This window comes from Cottoperca gobio, chromosome 18 (assembly GCF_900634415.1).
Source record: "Cottoperca gobio chromosome 18, fCotGob3.1, whole genome shotgun sequence".
NCBI classification, from domain to species: domain Eukaryota; kingdom Metazoa; phylum Chordata; class Actinopteri; order Perciformes; family Bovichtidae; genus Cottoperca; species Cottoperca gobio.
Window position 1 is genome coordinate 10,202,349 of NC_041372.1, and position 17,510 is coordinate 10,219,858.

Here is a 17,510-nt window from a genome sequence, read left to right on the forward strand (position 1 = left end):
ACTTTTATATTAACTGCAATCGGCTTGAAGTTAAATATGTATACATTTGTCTCGCTAATGAGATGTCCAATGAATCTCTTTCTCAACAGTCCAGTACGTGGAGTTTTCTTCTTGGATCTCTGTTAACTCAGGCTTTTAACAAGACACCAGCTGTAGGGTGAAAAGTGAAGAGACACATTTTCCCAATGTGTAGATCAATGTAATATCACAAAAACAATTATTCTCTCCATCGTTAAGTTGGCATTGGTTCACCTTCAAACATGTCCACGTGATTCTTTAGCCTACATAGCTAATAGCACAATTGATTTTGGTGACATGAGTGGTTTGTCCCTCTTTTCGGCAGAACTGGCCCGTTATAATCGCGGTAATGGATGATAAAAAATGTAACGGAGAAGTAAGAGCTTCTCTTGTGCACCCTGAACAAGAGGACCATTTGGAGACACAGATATCAAGTCCTCTGGAGGACATTCATGAGATCCTGTATCCGGTTGTTTGCACAAATTCATGGGTATCCGAAAATACATTTTCTTGAGGAGTGTGTGAGTGTGAGTGTGTGAGTGTGAGTGTGTGTGTGTGAGTGTGTGTGTGTGGGACCATGCAAGTGCTCACTCTAGTTCTGAGAGCATCACTTTGTCACTTTGTATTTCAGAAAAGCGTCTGTCATTCTGAGTGTTGTTGTTTTCTTGTTTTTGGATGATTAGTTTAAGAGCCGCACATGTTTGTATTGAAGTGCATTTACTTTTTAAGAACCTTTTAGAAGAAGGTGTGCCTTGTTGCGTTGTCTCACATTTGCAGGACCATCCCAACTTCTTAGTTTACGTATCAGTTTACAGATGTTTTGAACAGTTACCACAGTGGGTGCTGCTTTAGACCTGTGATGTGTGTGTGTGTGTGTGTTTGGGGGCTTTGTGTGTTTACAATTCTTCGGTATCTTTTAGTGTTTCCACTCTGCTGGCTTTGATAGCACAATGTCTTGGGTGGTAGGGGAATGGGCTTTACAGCGCCGGTGTCATGTCTTCTTTTATGTCCGTTTGAAAAGTTTCAGAGGAAGATCTGAGAGGCCTTTTGAGCGTACATTGTTTGAATGTAAACCCCGGATGGAACACGATGCTTTTGCGTCACACTTTAGCCATTTAGCTGCGAGGTAATCCAGGGGGATTTATAACAAATTAAGAGATTCAGTGTCATGTTCAAGGACAAATCGTTTTTGAAGAAACCAAACCTGTTAAGTGCCAGTTATAGGACCCTCCCCCCGAACAGAGATGGTCCAATCATATCTTAGCAACTCTAATAATAATAATAATAAATTGTGTTTGTAAAGCGCCTTTCAAAGCTTAAAGCAATCTCAATAACATTTAGTTTTCCTTGATACATGTGTGATTTTCCTAAAAGCCTTTTGTCTTGTGATGTTAAAAGTAGAAACATTGGGTTGAAAAATAAGTACGTAGGCAAAGCAGCCAAACGGCGTTACTTGAGAACAAATGAACACAATCTTACAGCCCATGAATACTTGGACTGACCAGCTCTAAACTGCATTTTACAAATAAGTGGCAGCGTCTCATTAGAAGCTACCATTCTGGCGACAGCCATGGTCTGAGGCGTTCATGTTTTGGGGTTGTCCGTCCGTACCATAAACCAGGAACGCCTTGAGGGGATTTCTTCAAATTTGCCAAACGTCCACTTGCACTCAATGATAAACTGAGGTCAAAGGTCAAGTTCACTGTGACCTCACAAGACACATGTTTTGCCCATAACTTAAGGCTTCATATGCTACTAATGTCAATTTCAAACAAACATCTAATAGGATAAAGACATTTTGGACACACATGGATGTAACTTGACTGGTTGGCGGTGGCATAAAACCGCGAGGCGGTAATTCTAGTTTAATTATATATTTTAATTAGGTGGTATGTTTGACACTAATTTGTCTCAAATTAGCCCGGCCACATCTTGCCTAAGGCTTGCAAATCTCAGAGTAGCAGCTATCTATATCTCGAGTGCTAGACTTTGCACTTTTCAGCTTTGCAGGATCTTCTTTTTTCCAGGGGCTTAGTTAATTTTTTACCATTGGTAGCTCCATCCTGTGTTTCAATTACTTTTCTTTTGGCCTAGTATTATCTGTATCAGTATGCAATGGAGGTTTCGCTGCCAACAAGCCAGTGAAGGGATGTAAAAATGATGAATTCACACGATGATTCAAAGACTTGAAGATGCCCCTTATCTATCTTTGTCGAGTTCTCTTTCTGGCCTTTCTTGATTTCTCTCTCTCTCTTCCACACACTTGTATCCACATGCACCTCTCATTTTCCTCTGTTTCCGTCTCTCACTCATGCACGTGTCCACAGGGGAGCGCCAGGAGTGGATGGAAACTCTTCAGACGGCCACGCGCCCCCCCGCCTGCGGCTCCCAGAAGCGCTCCGACAGCCTCTCCCGCCCCTCCTCCACAAACAAGCGAGGCTTGCTGGATCTCCGCGGTTACAAAGGCAGAGTGCTGGTGTCCCTGGCGGGGAGTAAAGTCAGGCTCTGCAAAACAGAACAGGTACTTCCAAACACCGCCGGGACTTCCTCTCCACAGGATGACAGCTTCCTGTTTGAAAAAAGGATGATGATAATCACAGCCTATTTGAAGCAGATGAGGCAGAGATGGAGATATGCATGAAAGATATAGAGATGTTCATGAATGTGTAATGAGAAAAGCAAATATATATGTGAAAATGCTTCAGGGTCCTGAGATAAATTGTGCTCTATTCTTTGGTGGGTAAAAGCACACGGGTGCAGGCAACTTACTAGCAAACTTGCGCAAGTACAACTATGACCAGCGATCTTTAAAAGATGTTAGTGGAAACAAAACTTTACTGGCAGATTGACCGGATTTGGACTTGCTGTTGGATCCCATTGGTCATCTCGAAGTTATGTATGCACCATGTGTCTTTACATTTGAGGCTTCTCTCCTCCAAGAAAGATTACAATATAGTAAAGGCTAGTCAGGAAGCCCCCCCTTTTTCTTCTTCTTTTTCTTCAGTGCCAAATCAGCCTTCGGAAAGTCTGCACACTTTACAATTTCTTGTTTTTGAATAGTCAGAACAGCAGAGGTTGAGATATTGTGACTTTTAGTTCCTAGTATGAGTCATGCTCCAAAAACCCTGAATCTCATTCATGACTAAAATCAGTGGAGTGACACGCTGCTGTGTAGTGACACGCTGCTATGTAGTGACACGCTGCTATGTAAGATACTTAGTTAGCATTATTCTGTATTCTGACTACACTCTTTTTATATATATATATATATATATAACTTAACTGCAGAATATAAAGAGATAAGTTTTCACTTACTCATAGTTTCTCTTGAGTCTTTCTTATTTGATGCGAGTCCAATTATCCCTGATAGTCCCTGCTCACGTACAGACACTCTGTTCTCTGCCTACTCTTGTCCCGGCAGCGAGATATCCTATCTCAGATGGAAAGATACATCTCATACGCAGTGATACTATTTCTTAAAGTGCCTCACACGTATTTGTGTGCATATTTGATGATGCCACACGCGTTCGACACGTCTCCGTTCCTCTTTGGCTCTCATTTCATTTCACTCTATCTTTTAGTTTTGTTGTTTGCCTTTCATTATTTTCTTCATTAGCGTGAACAAACATCTTTGTTAGAATTCTCTTTTGGGTATCACTCCATGTCAGCACATTTCCACATCCTTGATCTGAGACGGCAGGAAGAAAAAAAACGAGCGGAGGGAACGAGCGAATCAGAGAATCAGAGAGAGGACAAATTAATTGTATTATATCAGTTTACGAGCTAAATCCCCGGCATAAATGCAACGGCGGCGGCGGTAGTGCGTTTATTTTTTTTGCAGAGAGAGGAAGGGAGGCGGCAAATGAAAGACAAGAGACTGAAACAAAGAGATGGAAAGTAGAAAGTTGCAGTGAAAAAGGGTGGAGGTGCAGAGGTTGTAATGAGCAAGGAACGAGCGTTGGTGGTGTGTAAGAAAAAGGAGAGGGTGATGGAGAGCAAGAGGGCGGCGAGGGAGGTAGACCGTTGCCCCGTTCAAGTTCAGTGGAGTGGAGTATTTAATCTAACATGATGAACGAGCTATTGGAAACATCATCCTCCCAGCTCCTCCTTCACCACCCCTACCCCATTTCTCATGGGCCGTAAGCCCTGTGATGAAGCTGTGTTTAAGGTCATTTAACCACCAAGGTAAAGAAAGTCAGACGGTGTCACACGCGCGCGTTTACTCATAGAGTGATCTCCCTGCCATCGGCTGCATAGGCAGATCGGTACAACCAGAGCAACTCGTTTCGTGCCTTATCATGTCATACATCACAAGTGTTTCCTGGTGTGTGTGTGTGTGTGTGTGTGTGTGTGTGTGTTCACTTCGGTAGCTGAAGAATTGGTTGATCGTTGGATGATCATATATCTTGCTTGTCATTTCATTGCTTCCTACTAGCTTGTGTGAACCAATAGTCTTGGTTTGAAACAATGAAACATCTTTCTCTCCCTTTCATTCCTACTTAGCAAAGGTTACGCATACAGTAGAGCCCTCTCTGGTGGGAAAGGTATTCTGAGTATGCAATAAAAGCGAGACTGAGGATTTATTTAATCTCTACTTTAATTAAATCTCTTTCTCATTTGCTCTGCTCAAGATCTTCTTTGTAACAATTAGCATCATCCCAGGACTGCAAGGCCATTTGGTAGGAGTTGTGATGCAAGAGTCTCTTTTCACGAAGTCCTTGCTTTTGTAATGAGTTCTGTTTTCTTTCTGCATACTGGATACAACTAAGAGATAATCAGCACATTTCAAATATTTTTTGCGATACTGTATGTGCTAAGGGCAATTGGGTTTTGTGTTTCTTTCCTTTTAGCTGCTAAATTCTCCACTATGCTAATTAGCTAGTTGCTAACTTTGTCTGTTGGCTGGTTATGAGTGCCATTTGGATTCTAATGGTGAATGTCTCTTGGGAAAATGTTCAGGACCCCATTTGTGTCGTACGCGCCCCCCCCCCCCCCCCCCCCCCACCATTTGGGGTATTGCAAATCCAACGGGGTCAAGTTTGTCCCTCTGCAACGATGGCAAGTGGTAGTAAAGGGCGGTTATCGTTAGGGGTTAGTGTTACTTGGCGAGGTGGTTAAGAGCGCGTTTCTGGGAACCCATTTGTACTGATAATATGGCAATCGTATGCCTAGGGTTAGGGTAAGGGGTTAGGAAAGGTCGTAGACACTTGAAACCAAGTCCTACTTACCCATTTTGGGGTATTACGAATCCAACGGTTTCAAGTTTGCCCCATTGCGACGATGGAAAGTGGTAGTAAACGACATTCAGAAGTAGTTTTCCTTTAATGAATTCCTGTGGGAGGTGGCCAGGGGCTTGTCCTGTGTTGTGTTGGTGCCTCCTGCGTTCTTTGACATGCTCAGGAAATTTGAAGTCCCTGGGTTGTTGCGCTTTCCCCGAGTTGTGAGCTCTACTATGGCATTCAACACTTGCCTCTTTCTCCATATATTCAATGGGATTATTTGTCTTATTCCACTTCTCTTTTCTGTATCCTTTATCATGGCCCATTGCTCTTCGTTTCCCTTGACCTCTGTCTCACCGTCTGATATTCAAATTAATCAAAAGTCTTTTGTCTCCATTGAGTGTGTGCCCTTTTAAACTCGCCTACCCCTCTTTGAGACGGTCTTTGCCTGTATGCTTTTAGAGCACCGTAAGTGGTTGAGTGGAGTTGGAGATAGAAGTCGAAGCCGCCTTTGCTTGTCTGGCTTCGAGCAGCTCGACACTGTAGAGTGACTGACTTGCACAATAAGAGTTTAAAAAGCTCTGAATAATCCCGTCGTGCATCCAATTATTTCTTTCAGAGTGGGCCTTTGCTCAGCACTTACCAGGTTAAGGTTATTCAATTTAGGAGCGAGATAAATCCTGTTGCGGAATTTAGGCCTTTTCGGTAGTTATTATTTATTTTTGATTTTTTGAGTTCATGAATTCTTTATTTCTCCTCTTGTTTAAGTTATTTGGAAGTACAGTGAAGTGTTTTATGTATTATGATATGTGGTGCATAAAACCACACATGGGTACGAACATCGCCTCCGGGGCTTTTTCCCTTCCCCCCCCCAAAAAACGCCATTATTGCCACCTACCTCTTGGCTGTTGTAATTGGACAAGTTATTTTTACCTCTAATGCCTTCCCTTCCTCTCGTCATCCCTCCTTCCCTCCATCCTTGGTGAATTAATTGGAGAGGGCAGGAGGCCACGGCACATATTGGGTAGGTAACGAGTGGCGAGGGCTGGACTGGCGCTAACGCTCAGAGCTCTAATTGGCTGCCTGAGAGGGATGAGGGTCATTAGGTATAGGTGACTGCTTTGCACTCTCAGCACAGCCTCACACTCTCATGCACATACATTCAGTACATACAGTACGGGCGCGTTCCTCCTCCATACATCCCTCCAGTGTGAAACAGAACAATTATACAGTGAATACATGGGAACCATTTGTCCTTCTGTTTTTTAAACTACAGCCGTGCGTTGCATTTTGAGATACTGAACTGAAAGGTTGGCACTTGGATTGACTCATTATCGCGTCATGCCTCTTCAAACCTCGGAACATGCTGGATCTAAAAGAGAAATGACCGTACAGTATGTACTGTAGATATAATTGATAGGATAGAAAATATATATATATATATATATATATATATATATACGTTTCTGCCGCTTCTGAGCTCTCACATCAAAACTTTTAGCTCAATTAAGACCTGGCCTTAAAGTGAATTCACTCACGCTCTCTTGCTCCTTTTCTTTCTCGTTCCGTCTCTTATATCACCCTCTTTCGGAGCTCACAGTTTCTTAGTTACTCATAATGCTTCATGGGATCTCAACGCTAGCCTTTCGCTATGTTTCCAACCCACTCGCTCTGTCTCAATATCATCGTGCAGAAGACTTAGGAAAGGACAATAATTGCTCGAGGCTTTTTACCCCAGTCCTCTAAATTTGATCGAAGTAGCAATTAGAGCTAATGATGGTCAAATGGACACATTGCAACATTATTCCCAAATGAACCGACCCACACGACACCCAAAGATCAGGTTGGGTGTCCTGCAGCACGCACATATTTAAGTGTGTTGTATTGCAATCTGCACAATTTGGCTGTATGAAAAGTTTGTCGCCAATTAGTTGAAGTATTTTGAAGAGACATGCCAGCGTTCTCCCCCACATACATAAACACATACATTCATCTCCCGTCTGCCGGGCCACGTATTCCCAAAAACCCGCCTTATCAACAAAGATGGTGCCACTCATTTTTCTTCTTTGTTTAGTGTAATTAGTGTAAATTGTTTTCTTAGTGAAGAACAGTTAGCACAGAAAACACACACACGCTTTTATGGCTGGCACAGCATGGCAGCATTTAGCGCTCCTCGCTAAGGCAGTATTTTGTAAGTCGCTGTTAAGGAGTGTTGGCACAGCTCCTGTTTTGTTTTGGCTTTACACACACGCACGCACACACACACGTTTGCTTTCTCTCTGTCAACTGACCCCTCGCTCATCTCACCCACTCTCAGCAGGGATTACCAAGACCTTCTTTAACTTATACTTTCTCCCTCCTTCCCATTCATTTTGTGTTCTCGCTGTCTTTCTCTGCTTCTTCTTTTGACTCACGTTTTTGGCCTTTTCTGTGTATTTTTCTGTATTGTAATGTTGGACGCCTGTGGTTTTTTTTTTTTTTTTGCTCTATTTTCATGTTGTGCCTAAACTTGTGTGGGCGTAGTTGCACTTCTTCTGTCTTCCTGTCTGTTTTTCTGTCTCAGCTCAGAGCTCTAGGCTATGGAAAATGGTCTAAACTGCTGTGAGTGTTGAGGGTGAAGCTGAGAAGGGAGGGGTGGAGTTACAGTGGAGCTTATGAAAACTGTGCTTCTGCATCTAACCCCTATTTCTGAAATGGGCCTTAGAAAACTGAGGCTGAAAGCTTGGGTTGCTTTGGATTCCCCTGATACACCTTTTTCCCTTTCCAAGAGCTTTTCTGTTTCTCACAGGTATAAACCCACACACACACACACACACACACACACCAGCCTTTCTTTCTGTCTCGTCTTTAACACATACACACGTCACGCACAGACTTGGCTTGTGCGTCATTGGTACGAAGCAGAAAAAGCCTGCGATTGACTGTTGTTAGGTCCGTTACTGGTCTGTCACAGACTATTTCCTCTCACACGTATAATTCTGTGTCCATTGCCATTTACGGAGAAAAACAACAACACAGCAGTAAAGCAGGACACGTTGTTTTAGTGTTTGCTAGTTTTCATTAGACCAAATGACATTCAAGCCCCCATGTGAGAAACGAGTTGAGACTTTAATGAGGCAACATTGTTGATCCCACCTTATTAGGAAGGATCTCCAATTTGGCCAAAAAAGGGCCCCGGGGGGCGCCTAGTGAAGGACCCTCACATTTTCAGGGCTCTTCGGGAATACTTCTCTTATTGGGGTGTTTTGAATAGTGTCTCTAATAATTTGTTTTAACATTTCCACGTATACTTCCTGGCTTCATTAGAATGAGGAAGTGATTAAAGACAAAGAAGAATTCTCAGTTGATGTGTTTCGTTCTTTTGCCACTTGCAGTGTGCGGGGGTTAGAAGGAAAAGTATTCCCCCTATCTACTTCCTTAAGCTCCTCCAAAATCCCAGTTCTGGTTCTGCCCCAGGGTCTCCTTTCAGTTACCTGGAATACTCACCACAGGGAGGAGTTCAGAGTTGGATGACAACATGGATGCAACTTCTATTTCTCTGCCATGGCATATATGAAGCTGGAGCCGGCAGCTAGTGAGGTTAGCTTAGCATAAAGACAGCTAGCCTGGCTCTGTCCAAAGGTCACAAAATCCACCCACAAGAACCTCTGAAGCTCACAAAATAACAAAGGGTTTCAGGAAACAATGATTTGTTGATCACTTACATAAAGGCATTTCTTTTTTGTATGACAAGCTTTATGAAATTAAGTTAAGGAGGCATTATCTCATTAAATAGCCGCTAAGTTGCATTCACTTCCAGGATTCCTTATTTCATTTTGGTGACATACTGGAGTCAAAGGGTTTTTACAGAGAGACTTTTGGGTACCATAAATACCCTCAACGGCCATAAAGTAAATCTGGTTTTCGCCATGTTTTTAGGAATAAAATGTTATATGAATCATGCTATGAATGATGTATGAACAAAGCTCTCCGTGAGAAGCTTCGGAATATAGATGGGAATGAAACTGGGAAGTTTTGTGTATGTAAGTGCTACTGAAGTGCAGATGTCTGCCTCCGAGTATGAGAAACTTATTTTGAGAAAACGGCCTTTAAAGATATGTATTGTAAAATGAGATACATTTTAAATGGTATAGCATGGGAACAGGGTAAAGCACATTAATTGTTGATGATTTGATTTTGCAACAACTTCACAATAAACTCGTATTAATTCGACGGATCTCTCCTCGTTTTGTTTTTTCTCAGGACTATAAAGCGGGCCTGGCTATTGCTGAAGTGGAACTGGCTGCTGCCAACATTAGAGACGTGGACCGCAGGGGCTTTGAAATCAACACACCCTTCAAGAACTTCTGGTACGCCTTCTCCTACAACAAACATCTATTCATGCTTAAAAATGTGTGTCTTTTTAAGCGCATGTGTGCGTAAGAGATGGAAAGGTTCACCTTCTCTGTTTGATCTTACCTACACATACTATTCATAGTTGTTTTCTTCATCATGTAAAAGGTGAGTTCTACGTGAAAGAACATCTCCTTGAACGTACACCCCCTCAGACTGATGCATTCAACAGGTTGACACCGTAGTACACCTCCACATTTGTTTAAAATCTTCATTCTTATTCCTTCCTAAAACAAATCTTCCTGCTTTATCCTCCTCATTTGTTTTTAATCTCAATAATCATATCTGATAAAGTATCCATATTCACAGCTAAGAGGCGAGGGCAAGCATTTTGGTTAATCTGCTTTTATACATGTAAGTCTCATAATGCGATAAGAGTTTAGAGTACATGCGGTGAAAGAATATTCACTTCAGATTTGCCTTTAAAGAAAACATATATATATATATATATATATATATATATATATATATATATATATATATATATATATATATATATATATATATATATATATATATATATATATATATATATATATATATATATTAGATAGACCTTGTCTGCTTAGCTGGAGGATTAATTCAAACCAGAATGTTTTTCAAGGCTTTAAAATAAGGAGACTTTTTGAACTTCTTTTTTTTTGCCTTGTGCTTTTCCTGCTTTTCAGTAAAAGTGCAAGCATTACGAATCTTAAAAGTTACATCGCCGTTTATAAAAAGCAGATCCAACAGAAGAGCTGCTGTAGTTAAGTTAATGCAGGTTCTGTTAGAAAGGTGTGTGTTGCGTACGGGGGCTGCGTAAATGCCTTGTAAAGTCGGTGTGAACCTGAAACTAACAAAAAACTAAAAGGCCACTTTGTCACTTCGGGTGTGAAGGTGACCTTAATGTCACCAACAAAAATAAAAGCTACTAATATTGAGTTAGATTCACTTTCATTGTCAATCATTCCCCCCCCCCCCTCCCGTGTCTGTTTTCCTTTTGAAAGTAGCGAGCAGCCGTGTCACAAAGTTGAGCTCTAATGAGACAAACAAGAATCTTCTCACACAGGTTTTTATTGACCGTTTTAGTAAACACTCTGTGTTCTCACGTCGAACCTCTTTCGCAAACCGTCTCGTGAACCATCGCAGACTTATTCGTCATTGCAGTAAACGCACTACATGGGAAACAGGACATCTTCCCTGGGAGCTTCATGCAGGAATCTCCTGCCTCTGTAGGGCACAAAGCCTTTCAGGTGACTCCAGTCCCTGAGGGCGCACAATCAATGAGCCCTCTGCTTGTTTGTGCTGTAATGGCCCATTTAGAATACAACCGTCACAGCTGCCTGAACAAAGCATGTTTGTTTGTGTGCGCTTGTTCACTATCTTCTCCTTCTTCTTTTTTTTTTTTTTACCCCTTCCTTTTTTTGTTTGCCCGTAGCCTCTCATAAAGATCCCCCCCCCCACCTCATTCCTCTACCTGTCTGTTGTATGTCCGATCGATCTGTTTGTGTCAGCTCTCTTAATGGTTCCATCGTTTGGCAGCTTTGTTAATACGCTGGTCGTAATTGCCATTTTGTGTGGAACAAAAAAAGAGGTGGAATTAAAATGAGCTCAGGTCCCTCTGAATTGTTTTGATGAGGTGATTGCTGAAAGGGTTTTATTGCGTGGTGTGTGCTGTGTGTGTGTGTGTTATCAAATCGATTGGTAGCCCTGGGAGCGTTCTCCTACCTGCTCAAGGTGGGGATTAGTGAGAAACTCATCTAATCACTTTAAGCTGTGGAGACTCACTTTGGCTTTTCCATTGTTTTGCTGCCGTTAAATGGTGGACAGAGTGTTCAGCTCGCTGTGGTAGATGCAATAGCAGACTTTTATGAGTAGAGAGAATGACAATGAGGCAGAGAGGAGTGCGCAGACAAAGACACTCAACTTTGAAGAGAATAAAAACTTTGTGCTCTTGATCAGAAAGCACCTCTGCTCAAGTAAATCTGCAGATAAATGCCTAGCTCAAGGTCATATTGGAGAAAATCCATGTTTGTCTGGATTGTGTTGCGTTTGTCTGTTGTGCATTGAAAACTCACACAATAATTATATTTTTATTTTTTTTACCTTAGACAGAAACTGTTTCCTGATGAAAACTCTCAACAGCGGGGTGGTTGGATTATCCTGAGTGTGCAGGGCATTGCTTTTTGAAGGACATGTTGTTGTTGAGTTTTTAAAATGACATTTTCCAAAGCTTTGAGCAGCACAAACACACTGCTTTCCTTCAACTCCAATGTACCAAGGTGGCAGCAGAAAATCCCCTTCTACAACGGCTGTGTCTTTATTGCATTGGCCGACATCACAAGGGGCAATTGAATGACCCCAAAAAGAATAGGTTTGTATTTTTCAAGTCCATATTAAAATACTACCCAAATATCCCCCTCCAGAAAAAGTGTACACTGAAAGAATGTGACTGACTGTAAAGCTTCAGAGTACGAGTAAATGCTTTGCGGGTTTGTAGGAGCGTCTTCCATGATAGGCAAAAGAAACGGTGTTGGACATGGTCAGTAAGGGCAGCTGGATAAGTTAACATTATAACCTACCTCTACTCCCAGCTAATTGGTTTGGGATGGCCCTTAATATGGCGGACCCTCCAAGCAAACAGAGTTGAAGTGGGTAGGGAGAGGATGTAAAGGCTTGACTGGAACTGGGACAAGATGCCCCTGAAGTCCCATTTTCAGCCATATTTGACCCCGCAAAATATACAGTTCATGTTTTCTTTTCACGTGATCTGTTGGTTTCACAACAAGGTCATTCTAAAGGCCGTATTGTCGTCATCAAATCACTTCCTTCTCTCAGTAATAAATGCAATTGGGAAAGACTAGCTGCAATGTCACATGGATTTTGAAAGATTGATGGTGCTGAATATATACCGATCAACCTTTCTTAATATTTAATACTTTCAGCATTATTTTGGACAAAACCTCTATTTGATATTCAACTCTTTTACCATTTTTGTACATTAATGCATTCATGCAAAAGGAGCGGATTCATCATTCATGAAGAAGAATTAGATTTCCTCACTTACATGTAGTATGTAGAGTAGCGAGCTAGAACGCTTTAAACGGCAAAAATGATAAAGGACACCAGTGGAAGTACATTTTTAAACATTTAATGCTCTGAGAATTACATATATATACATATATATATATATATATAAAAGAAAAAATGAATGTCAAGCTACAAAATTGGATTTCCAAATTTAGTGGGTTTGACATTTTGGGAAATGCGCTTATTTGCTTTGTTGCCCGGAGTTAGATGAGAAGAACGATACCACTCATGTCTGTCGGTTAAATAGGAAAAGCTACAGCCAGGAGACAATTATCTTAGCTTAGCATGGACTTTAACTAACCCACCGTCGGCTCTAAAGCTCACCAATTAACTTGTTACATTTATATTACTTTATTTGCAATGTAAATAAACAAAAGTTGTGGCTTTCACGTGCCAGACTAATTCTTGGCTGGGAGCAGTTGCAAAACAAAAAGAAAACAAGAAGTGGCCAAGCTAGCTGTACCCCCTTGTTTCTAGTCTTTATGCTAAGCTAAGCTAACTATTCCCTGGCTTATATTTATTGGACAGACATGAGTAGTATCAATTTTCTCTTTTAACTCTTGGCAAGAAAGAGAATAAGTGTATTCCCCCCCCCCCCCCCCCCCAATTTCTTTTTCATCCTATTAAAATTCAATATATAGAGACTTGCTCTGGACTTGCTTTGTATTCTTCATAACTGTGCAGCACTCTGAGCCTCGAGCTTTGATAACTTTCCAGATAATTACATCGGCGCAGTGTGGAATAACACGAGAGCTCGATGATTGCAGTGCGTTACAGGAAAGGGGAAGATGGATGCCTGAAGCCTGTTGTTTTGAGGTTGATTGGCATGTTTTAACAATACGATTTGCAAACAGCTTTTATATCTTCCTCTTCAGCACCTGTTCTCCTTAAAGCTGTGGTTTTGTTTTTTTGTTTTTTTTTTGCGAGGACCAGCCTTTCGCTTATTGTGCAGCTCGGGAGCCTCCGCATACTGTGGCGCTGCCTCTTGCCTCCTGTTGCTCCTTCTGTGGGTTTGGAGGCCACGCTGTAGTTCAGCCGTGGATGTGAGCAGTCATCTCTTTAGACGGGCCAGTGGGCACGGAACGACTGAACCCAATCAACCTATCGATCTCTGCCGGGTTACTTGGTGCACATCCTCTGCTTCGGGCAAAAGCCCCCACCCCCCTACCCCGTCATCCTCAGTCTTACTTTAAACCAGTCGCCAGGTTGCCATGGAGACCAGTGGTCCCATTTCTCCTTTCTAAGAGCTTCTTTCAGTCAAGCTAGGTTGCTCTCTCTCCCCGCCCCCCCCCCCCCCCATCTGAATTTTATATCTCTGTCGATCTTGCTGTCTGTCTTCCTCTCTTATCCTCACTTAAGCTCACACATGCGCACAGATCGCTTGTTACACACACTTATCATACACTCATTTTGAGTTAGTCAGTACATTCAGCAACTTTTCCAACTTCTACATCCTCTCCATCAGAAACCTGTTCTTTCTGTCCCTGCCAGCTATCTTTATAAATGCTTGCGTGACAGTAATGGACTTATTACATAATGTGTGTGTGTGTGTGTGTGTGTGTGTGTGTGTGTGTGTGTGTGTGTATATATATATATGGATTTAGAGACAAGTGAATGAGTGTTCTGAAAGACGCCCAATTTGGGAGCTTTGACAGTTCACGCATTTACTGTGTGTGTGTGTGTGTGTGTTGTGTGTAGTGCATATTTATTTTATTATATATCGTAGAATAATATAAAATATGGCTGGTTTAAACTTCCTGGTTGCATCAGTTTAATTGACATACTTGACATAGTTTAAAATAGCTCTTTCAAAACACACTACATGCCCAAAAGTATGTGGACACCTTTTTTTTTTCTTCAGTTCAGCCACATGAGCGTTCACAGTCAGCGTTCCAGTTCAACCCAAAAGGTGTTGAATGATTGGGTTAGCATCAGGGCTGATGTCTATAATATCATTCAGTGTGTTCACACGCTCTTGATTAACTGAGTTACAGTCGACTTTCTGCAGAAACTGTTTCTGTAATCGGGGTAGGGGATTCGAGAAACCTGCTTTCCCCCAGATATATCTTTGTTATCTGTAGCAAACGCGTCACAAGGTCGTTGGCGTGACAAAGCCTGGAGACGGGGAAAGTATTTATGTGACAGCTGAGCAGCTGGAAGACTGAAAAGATCATTACACAAATTTAAAATGACTCCATCCGATTTCCACCGTTTCATGCAGTGAGAATCCAAACGGAGCTTTCCTCTCGCTGCAGATCAAGAAGGAGTGTATTGTATCACCACTACAGGCTTCTACAGTGTATGTAAACGTGTTCTCTGATTATCCCGTGTAGCCCGGTTTTCTTGTCAGAGCACTTTTTTTGTGTTCTGGCCTGTTAACATTTTCCCTTAATTGGACGCCCAACATAATTTTGGCCATATGGCGTAAAGGCGGACATGAACGTGAAATGCAATCCAAGTCTGTCACGGCGCCCATGTCAACAGAAGAAGCAGCACTACCTATATCTCCAAGATTATTATAATTTAGATGAGATAATTTATCTTCAAGCATTGTTTTTTCTATTGTTGAAATATGTCAATCACCCTCACAACTACAGGTTTCAGGCACCCTCTGTCCCCTTCCCTGTGTCACACTTTAATCATAGTGCTTTCATGTAATTCCACACTGCGCCCATGTAATTATCTGGAAAGTTTTTTGGATGCCGAGTCCTGATGGAACAATAGTATTAAACATGATTTTGTATATTGAAGCCGTAGATGTGCGACGTCTTTTCCCATCACCATTGCTCAACTTTCCCGAGTCTAATATAGAAATAATATCCTGAAAAAGTACCCTGCATTAACACTTCATAGATTTTTTTTCGTGCAAGGTGAGACGGATTGATTTACCTGCCCTGTCGCCCACTCTTCCCACTCCCCTATCAATTTCACCAAATCTATTGCAATCACACATAGGCATACACACTCAGCAACCCCCCAAAACTACTCCAAATACTGCACGCCCCCGTCACCCTGCCAAGCGATACTATGCTGTATAATTGCTCTCTCTCTCAAATCAAATCAATAACACTGAGGCATGTGTTGGGGTGGTGGGGCAAAAAATCAATTGTTGCAGCTTCACGGCCGAGTCAGAACAGGAGAAGGAGGAGTGGATTGAAGCGGTCCAGGAATCGATTGCCGAGACACTCTCCGACTATGAAGTGGCAGAGAAGATCTGGTTCAACGAGGCCAACAGGAGCTGCGCCGACTGTCGCGCCCCGCAGCCGGAGTGGGCGTCCGTCAATCTGGGTGTGGTTGTCTGTAAGAAGTGTGCAGGTAAGAGACACGCGTGCACTGCGTTCCTCTTGGCTTCCTTCTGCTTTCTGAAGTCGTAGCAAAACAAAAAGAGACACCGTGCCGCGTTTGAAAAGTTACTAACAAAATGTTTAGTACTCACTGTCGTGCGTGAAAGTGTTCTCTGACCCGGAGGCTCTCCTGGTGTGGGTTCTCAGGTGATAAGCCACTTATGGGAGTTGGCGTCTGGCCTCTGGACTCTCTAATCTATTTGCCAATCCCGGCTGGCTCGGATGAAATGACAACAAAGATTAAGCCACGGGCGAGAACTTGAGGGATCCCTAACTGCCTGTTGACCCGCTAAACATGATTAGTGAGAAGCCGCAGCCATGCCTGATGTAGAGGGATATCTGGTTACTGTGTAGTTTTACCCCTATACACTACACCCCCCTTCGGATCTTCTCTAGGCCGGCGATTTCTCCCAGAGTCATAAGTTTTAATGCGATTCTCCACCTCACCTCTGCAAAGCCCATGTAATTGGTACGCATCAGTTATCCAACATCCCTTTTCAAACAACCTTAAATGATTTCATTTGCAGGACTGTTTAATATTACATTTTGTCGACACGCTCGGCGAGAGAGGGTGAATATCTGCAACAAGGAAGCTGTCCTCACACCGTGCTCTCCTTAAATTAGCCGGTGTTCCATTTGGAATACCAATGACTGCTCATGCTTTTAATTAGCACTCCCATGTCATGGACAATAAAGAGAAATGCTGAAAGAGGAAAGAAGTAATGAGAAGGGTAATGGTAAAAATGATCCCAGATTGGCTTTCCTCTTTTAATGCCAAGGCAGAATTCATTTTAATAGTCTGTAGATTCATTCTCTGATGTGGAGAAACTTCTTGAACTTAAATATTTGTGTCTTTGTTTGCGTAGACTTGAAGATTGATGAAAAAAGATAATTAGCGTTGAAAAACAGGTGAATCTGATTTAAAAAAAAAAACACAATCATACAAAAACCATTTGTAGCGTGCACACTCTTCAGCATAACCACGTGTTTTATTTCTAAATACTTAAAGAGACGCATTTCTAATCAGTTGCTCATATGTGTTTTGTCCCATTTTCTATTCCCTTTCTATTCGAAAGTGAGAATGCAAATAGGAAGTCTTCATTACCGTAAGCATAAACTGTTGCTGAAACTACAAGGGTGAAATGGCCTCAGTTTTATTTGGTAAATATTGCCAAAAATGTAAAAACTAGTGAGGCTTAAACTTGTTTTACTACATTTAGAAAGCAACTTTGGGGCAGCGCAACAAGGTGTAAACCAAAGAGGCGACCTCCGGGTGACTGTTAAGCAGCTGAGTAGCACTGAAAAAAGACATTAAAGCTAAAAACCATGTAACCTAACACCAAAACAATGAAAGCTGAAAGATGCTAAAACGCTCTGCAGGGCTAAAGTGGAACTCCAGTCCAATTCTGTAATTTTATACATTTTAATTTGATCCATTATTAATATAAAAATATTGAATTGTGCAGCT

The 17,510-nt window shown here is 42.0% G+C and overlaps 1 protein-coding gene across 3 annotated transcripts in view; it reads left to right on the forward strand.

Annotated features, from left to right (window-relative positions):
- The window catches only part of arap2 (ArfGAP with RhoGAP domain, ankyrin repeat and PH domain 2), a 99,864-nt gene that overhangs the window by 23,442 nt on the left and 58,912 nt on the right, over positions 1 to 17,510 (forward strand). For all 3 annotated transcript variants that reach the window (XM_029455305.1, XM_029455306.1, XM_029455307.1), the window contains exons 9-11: positions 2,346 to 2,539; positions 9,480 to 9,586; positions 15,814 to 16,013. In XM_029455305.1, coding sequence (XP_029311165.1) covers positions 2,346 to 2,539; positions 9,480 to 9,586; positions 15,814 to 16,013 — 501 coding nt within the window. The remainder of the gene's footprint in view (positions 1 to 2,345; positions 2,540 to 9,479; positions 9,587 to 15,813; positions 16,014 to 17,510) is intronic.